Consider the following 7,831-nt stretch of genomic DNA (forward strand, 5'->3'; position numbering starts at 1 on the left):
TTAATTTAGTTCATATAAAAATATTAATTAATTAATTAATATAGAAAACTAATTAAACAAAATTTTATAATACGAAGTCTATTAATAATAGAAATTTTTATTTATATTTTACAAAATATATTTCGATTATTACTTGAAAACTAAAAAAGAATAAAAGCTTAACAAAATTCAAATTAACAGATATATCCTTCATAAAAAAGGAAAATCGTAATAAAAAAAATTTCGTACAACAACTAAGCTTTTGCTTTATTATGATAAAAGTTCATATCTTATTTAATTATATTAAATTTAATTATTATTATTATTATTATTATTATTATTATTATTATATATAGCCAAGAGCCAAAATGGTTTGTAGGCCACCCCAACAGAAAGCTCGCACATCAGCAATGGGAAGTGGGGTCGTCGAACTGCAAAGAAACTCAACCAACTGGGCTAAGGCTGTGGGAGAAATTGTGAAAATGGAGAGAAAGATCTTTCCCAAACACGAATCACTTGCTTCGTCCTTTGCCGAAGAACTGAAAAAGAAGAATTCTGGGTTGATTTACATGGAGTTGGACGGTGAAGTCGTTGGCTATGTCATGTATTCTTGGCCTTCTTCTTTGTTTGCTTCTATCGCTAAGCTTGCAGGTTCTAATTCCACACCTCTCTGCTCCTTCGCACCGTCAACCATTTTATTTTACCAATATTCTCTCTTTACGAGAAACAACAAATTAAAAGAGGAAGTGTCTAATTGCATTCTATTCTCCTAGGTGAAATAGTTCCCTGTGATTGATTGTTCAGTCAAATTTTAGCGTACCCATAAATTGTTCGATGAAAGTACCCTGAGAATTTTTTAGTATGCTTCTTCCTTTTTTTTTTTTTTTTTTTTTTAAGGCAGTAGAGCTTTAGAAATTGTGACTTTTTTCTAATCGTGTTTACTAAACCCATTTTTCTAAAAATGTAAAATCTTTCTCGTATCTTGCATGAGCGTTCTTATTGCCTTACTTGGATTTTCTTAAATGTTGATGGGGGAATTAAAAACAGTGAAGGAGAATTACAGGAGGCAAGGCCATGGAGAGGTATTGCTGAAAGCAGCAATTCAGAAATGCAGATCAAGAAAGGTCCATCGCATATCACTACATGTTGATCCCTTGAGGACTCCAGCAATGAGTTTATACAAGAAGCTTGGTTTTCAGGTTGATGCTTTGATAGTGGGTTACTACTCTCCAGACCGAGACGCCAACAGAATGTACTTGGAATTTGATTCTGAATAGTGGAAATACTTCTTAAATTTTGAACCAATACATTTTGACACCAGTGAATTTTAATTTCCACGTAATTTACAGGTTTATTTTTCCTTTGTGTAGTCGCTCTCCTTTGTGTATAGATATAGATATCATTTCAATATAGATTAATATTACAATGGGATGAGGTGAGAGGCTTTGTTAAATCAAATAACTTTCTCAAGTTAATCTACAAAAATAAACTATAATCAGTTTAAATGGGCTTGTTTTGCCGAAAGAAAGCCACATAATAGCATCGTACATACTAAAGGCCCACAAAAATTAGATGAAAAAAGCTCACACGTATAAAAGTGCAGATCAAACGCCCAAATTAGTGTAGCAGCAACCCAGAAGCCCAAACTAGAGAGGCGGGAGCTCAACCCAGGAAATTTACGCGCCATCACCAACAGTAGGCACCGCATCTTACCTTAACAAGCGCATTGAGGGTTCGGAGGACTATTTTAAAATCGGCCCAGTTAGGGAACCACTAGAAATAAAGAGTTAACGATTTAAAATTGCAATTTTGACTTATAATTTAATCTGAACGATATTGGGGCTTCGTTTATTTTATGAAAATATATTTTCTACGTGTTTTTTTTGTTATTTGGAGCAAAAAGTAAAAACATCATAAGAAAATTATTTTTAATCATGGCAAGTTTAGGAAAATGATTTCATGAGAGAAATTTTCCCCAATGCTTAATTGGCTCTTTTATATAAATAGATTGTTTGATGATTTTTTAATAAAAAAGTAATAATAAATTGATAGTTAGTATAGTTTTAATTTTACTCATCTTATTTTTTAATGAATATATATTGTTTGAATATGAAATGGAATTAGGAAAAAAAGATGGATATTTTACTTCCATTAAATATAAAATATAGATAATTTTGTTACATATAAACTATATATATTAAAATGATGATTTTTTACAATAAAAAAAAATTAAATTTATGAGATAGTAAATATTTTCATAAATAAAAATAGAGATGACAAAATTGTGGATATCTATTAGTTTAAAATGATAAGATGTATTTGAATTTCATTGTTTCGATATCAACTGGAAGAAAACAAGTAAATTGAGAGAATCAAGCTTTATTTTAGCTCAAGTGAAATAGAAATTAAAAATAGCTAAAGTAGGCCTTTATTTTAGCCCTTTTCCCTCCCATTAGTATTGCCTTTTCAAAAGCTTGATTAGGTGCTCATTTTATGGACACCTATGCTACCTAATTCAGTATATAATCAAGGCAGTTTTGTGTTGTAAGCTGAATAGAATCATAAGGTAACTCCTCCAACTGTAGCCACCCCTTTTAACTACCTTCAAAGACTATCTATTTTATTAAAAAATAATCAAAGCAATGTTTTTACTGCTTTATTAACATGGCCTTGTTTTATACTGAATTTTGGCCAATCTTTTCGTGGTGGTAGAAAAATATAGAGCAAAATAGTAAGATGTCCTTTCCTTAATTGTATGATTTCACGTGTTTATGCTTTAAAAGGATGGTTTTGGGAGGTTTTCAATGAGAAATTAATGGTGAAAGCAATTAAAGGTTAATGTTTTATATATTTTAAAAGATTCCTTCAAATTTTCTGAGGGTTATAGATGAAATATATTTTGATAATTGATTATAATGAGATTCGTATGAAATTTACTATCATCAATGATCATGAGAAAATTATTATATATAATAGTTATATTTAATTTTTTTTTATTATGGAAATGATTTATTATGTTAAAATTTTTATGGCTTCAAATTAATAAAAATAAGTTCATTTGTACAAATTAAAAAAAAAAAAAAGCACTCTTACCTTTTTTATTTGTTCTATGCCTTATTTTGAAGCTTTAAGCATGGCTGGGATTCCCATTGGCTAGCTTTAAACTCGTTTTAAATAACTGATCATAAGCATTTAAGCAACTATGCGTATTCACATAAATTGATATGAATATTTTGTTATAGTTAAATTTATTTTGCTGTTTGATTAAAAATTTTAAAAGAACTTTTAACAATCACAAGAATATGGAACCTTGTTTAAATAATAAATAAATAGAATTTGGTGGTAAGTTGTGTAGGAAATTTAATTGATTTTATATTTCCAATTAGAGTTTGATTTATATTTTTTTTTTAATCTTAGAAATAGGATTAATATTAGCCTATAAATACTTATGAAATCAAAATATTCTAAAAATTTATCACGGTGATATTATTATCACTAAATAAAATTTGAAAATTTATTTCTTTATCTCTAGTGTTTTTTAAGAATTTGTTTCTCATCCTCTTTGTTCCTCTTTATTCTATTAGAAAAATATTTAAATGAGGAGAAACTCTCATAGTCCATGAGTTGAGCATACCATAAATTTTATTGAGCGATTAAAGTGAAACCCACAAATTACCTATTAAAAATAACAATTAATAAGAATTGAACACTCAATTTAATGAAAATACTGATTAAATATTATTAACTAATCAACTTCCTTTTTCATCTTCTGAGCAAATTAAGCTTTCATCTGTAGGATTATATTCTCGACATATATCGTGAATTGATACATGGCTTTGAATAATTTGTAAAAGTTAAAATTATTTTGTTATATGATTAAAAATTCTACAACAACTTGTAAAAATCACAATAATTTGGCATTTGGAACCTTGTCTAAATAAATAAATAAATAAATATTTGTAGATTTAGTGGCAAGTTGTCACATGTGGTGTCCATGCATAAGGACAAAGTAGAAATTTTTATCCAAAATCCCCTTTTGAAACTTATTGGAGATTTTTTCTTCTATTTATGTTGGCGAAATTTTTGCTTGGGAGTTTCCTTTATAGTCAGCATCATCTTCCAGATTTGCTGGGCATTGGATCATGTCACAGATTCCATTACTCACCAACAAATATTTATTTATTTACTTCCACTTTTAAATGATTGAGAACTACTTTCAATCTCTTCAACAATGAAAATAATCGCTTTTATTTTTATTTTTTTTATTTTTAATTGAAGTACCATCTTAAATTAATAGACACTTTTCTCTTTGGCTCTTTTAAGATAAAGTTATAACTTTTTTTTAGAGAGCATAAAAGTTAAATATTAATATTGTTCAAATATATTTCTTGTAAATCAAAGTTGTTTAATTTTTACCTATTTCTAATCTATCATTTATATATTCAGACGCAAGGCACACGCAAGACTGAACATAGAGAGATTAAAGTTTAAAAAGACAAATAATTATTATAATTAACAAAAATTTATAAATTATATTTTTTTACATTAGTTTTTTGATAAAATATAAATTTTATTAATTATAAATGATCTTCAAATATATATGTAAGTTTATGTAGATGCAATCAATTAAAATAAGTAACATGAATTTTAACAATTATCCAAACAAGTAATTTAAGAAAAATATTTAAGCAATAAAAATTTAAATAAATCATCACCTAAACTTTTTAGAAGCCACCATCCAGATTTTCTGAAGCACATATCTAAAATTAAAAATCGTTTGTAATATAATTATTTTAATATTAGACTGATTATATTTTATCAATGAAGAACCGGTTATATATTATAAAAAAATATTGTCCATTAATCGCTTATAAATTGAAGCATATAAAAGGATAAATTTATTGACACATTTTATCAAACATGTTAAAGATAAAAATCAAAAGAAAAAATAAGTTAAAAAAATATTAATTTGGTATTAAAATAATAACAACAATACAATTTATGAAATGATCAATATTTAAAATTATAAAGTATTTAAATTTCATTTGGAATGATTGATTTTTTTTTTCAGTTAACTATTTAAAATTACAAACCGTAACCTATAAATTAAAGTCAAGACTTGAGAAATGGCTAAAATGTTAATCAAGTGGAAAAAGATAAAAAAGCAACAAACAACTTAATTCCTTTAACTATGTCAAAATCAAAGATACAATAATTTATTTTAACTTTATTATTATTATTATTATTATTATTATTATTATTTACAAAAAAAAAAAAAGAGGGCCAAAGCTTGGATCTGTCTCTATTTCTTTGCAAGTTATCATATATCTATTAAAAAAAATTTCTGGGGAGGGAGGGGAGCGAAAGCCTTATGCTGGGTTTGCCCTGAATCTATTTATAATCTCTTAATATCTATCTATTTATAATATATGAAAGTAGAAATGAGAGTAAACTTTTAAACTAATAAAACTATTATTAATTATATATATATATATATATATATATATATATATATATATATATATATATACACTAAAAAAATTTAAATAATTAGTACACTCATCTAACTAGAACTTCAACTATATATATATTATTTAAAAAAAAAATCCTTATACTTCCTCACAGGTTTGAAAACTATCTTTATATTTTTAGATTCTGCTAGGGTGCGTTTGACACCGTTTCAAGGTTTTTTTTTTTTTTTATAAATTTTTTATTTCCTAAAATCAATAAACTGGTTAGCATTGTTTTGTTATCAGTTTTCTAAATTTTGCTTTTTATTTGCAAATTTCCAATTATTGCAAAACACACAACTGCTCCTTCGATTCCAAAAGTCTCCACCGGTCTCCGATGTGCAAAAGTCTTCATTAACCTTCATAGTGAAGCCGTCACACTCCTACTATTAGACTGCAATTATAATCATACTGCCATGCTAGCCTCTCCCCCTTGAATATCCAGCCACCATTTATGCTCACAAACTCTCTTCAATTTGGACAGATCACAGCTTGATTTTGTTGGTGTTAATTGATCCATCATCAATTAGGAAAATACAAGAAGTGTAAGGGAGAGAATGAAGAAGAACTAGCAATTGGGGATGGAAAAGGAAGAGAGAAAGTGGGGAGAAAGATGAAAAATGAAATATTCTTGTTGAGAGAATGATATGAACTGTTGTACACCACAAGTTACTGAGGTTGAATCATATAAGAAATAAGTCACTTAAATAAAATTTACCTTTAAAAATAAGCTTGCAAGATGAGAGTGCTCAACTTATCTTTTAAAATAAGCTTGCAAGGGGAGAGTGCTTAGGGACTTATTAACCTCTTATTAATATTATTCATTGACGATGTGAGATCGTAACAGAGAATTAAGAGGTAAAACATGATAAATGAACTTGAAAAAAACTATATTTTTTGGTTTCATGTTCCTCATTTTTTATTGCAAAAACAATTCTTATTAAACTCCAAGAAAAAAAAAATTGCAAAGTGCTAGCAAACGCGTATTATTATTATTATTTTTTTTTAAGAAAAAAAAGGCATAAAACCAAAATCAGCGATGTCCCCGATTATACCCTTAGCCTTTAGAATTAAGCTATCCGCTTTCCTTTTTATAAATAATATTATTTTAAATAATATAAAATAACATTATTATTATATTTTAAATAAAAAAATAAATATCACAACTTAATTTTGGCGTGTATGATCACTAAATTTTGATTTTCTTTGAATAATAAAATTATTATTAATGATTAACATGTTTTTTTTTTTTGAAATGATTAACATGTTATTAAGAAATCAACATTATTTTTATTTTTTTTTAATAAAAGTAACAAACATGATAAATATTATTAAAACATTATCGTTATTATTATAGGTGGAGCCACATTAAGTTGAATGGCTAAATTGACGCCACAACCTTGTAAAAAAATTAAAAACATATGTGATGTATAAAATATTTTAAATAACTAAAATATTTTAAACAACTTTTAATAAATTAGTTTCATGCAAATTAATACAAAAATTAGGGTTAGTTTTATATTTTGAATTAATATATAAAAAAGTTTAAATTTAAATATTTTGTAAATATACAATTTATTTACAAAATTTATTTTTAATTTTTCAATGATATATAAAAATTTGAGATATACATAAAAGTATTTTATATTTAAATTTTATTAAATAGCATTAGGGTAAACTACTTTTAGTGTCCAATCAACGTTTTAATATTTTGATATATTAAAATAATTATAAAGTGTCTTGACTATTAAAATTTATTTTTCATTTTTTTTAAATTTTTTATTTATAATTGATTATTTTATTTTGAAATTTAGTTGTGATTAAAAATTTATTATCCTATGATATATATTATTTTACTGAAGTTTATATTATTATTATTATTATTATTATTATTATTATTATTATTATTATTATTGTTATTGTTGTTTTTTTTTTTTTAATTATGTTTTTAAAATTATTTTCATAGATATAATTATTAGTAGTATGCCCTAGAGCATATCTTATAATTTGTATCTTATAAATATTAATTCTTATTAAAGTTTATGTATATTTTCTTTTAATTTAAATAGTTTAAATTTAATTGAAAAACTCCTTTAACAGCTTGTTACATGTTCCATTCTTAAGGTGTTAAGAATATGAGTGACGGAATATTCTAGTACAAGTGTTATAAATTTTGATTCACAGTCAATGATACCTTATTGGGCATGATTTATCCGGATAGATAGTCACCTCTGTTTATTTCTATGGATTAGTATAAAATACTAATGAGATGGAATGATGAGTCTTATGCCATATGACAAACATGGTGGGCATTTATAAGATAAATAGGCTGAACTAGTAAC

General features: G+C 25.7%; 1 protein-coding gene across 1 annotated transcript; it reads left to right on the forward strand.

The window, feature by feature from the left end:
• Positions 1–334: 334 nt before the first annotated feature.
• On the forward strand, positions 335–1,348 carry LOC110672912 (uncharacterized). The gene is made up of 2 exons (XM_021835847.2): positions 335–630; positions 1,027–1,348. Exons 1-2 carry the CDS (start codon positions 348–350, stop codon positions 1,254–1,256), a joined length of 513 nt encoding a protein of 170 aa, XP_021691539.2. The 5' UTR covers positions 335–347; the 3' UTR covers positions 1,257–1,348.
• Positions 1,349–7,831: the final 6,483 nt, after the last annotated feature.

This window comes from Hevea brasiliensis, chromosome 7 (assembly GCF_030052815.1).
Source record: "Hevea brasiliensis isolate MT/VB/25A 57/8 chromosome 7, ASM3005281v1, whole genome shotgun sequence".
NCBI classification, from domain to species: domain Eukaryota; kingdom Viridiplantae; phylum Streptophyta; class Magnoliopsida; order Malpighiales; family Euphorbiaceae; genus Hevea; species Hevea brasiliensis.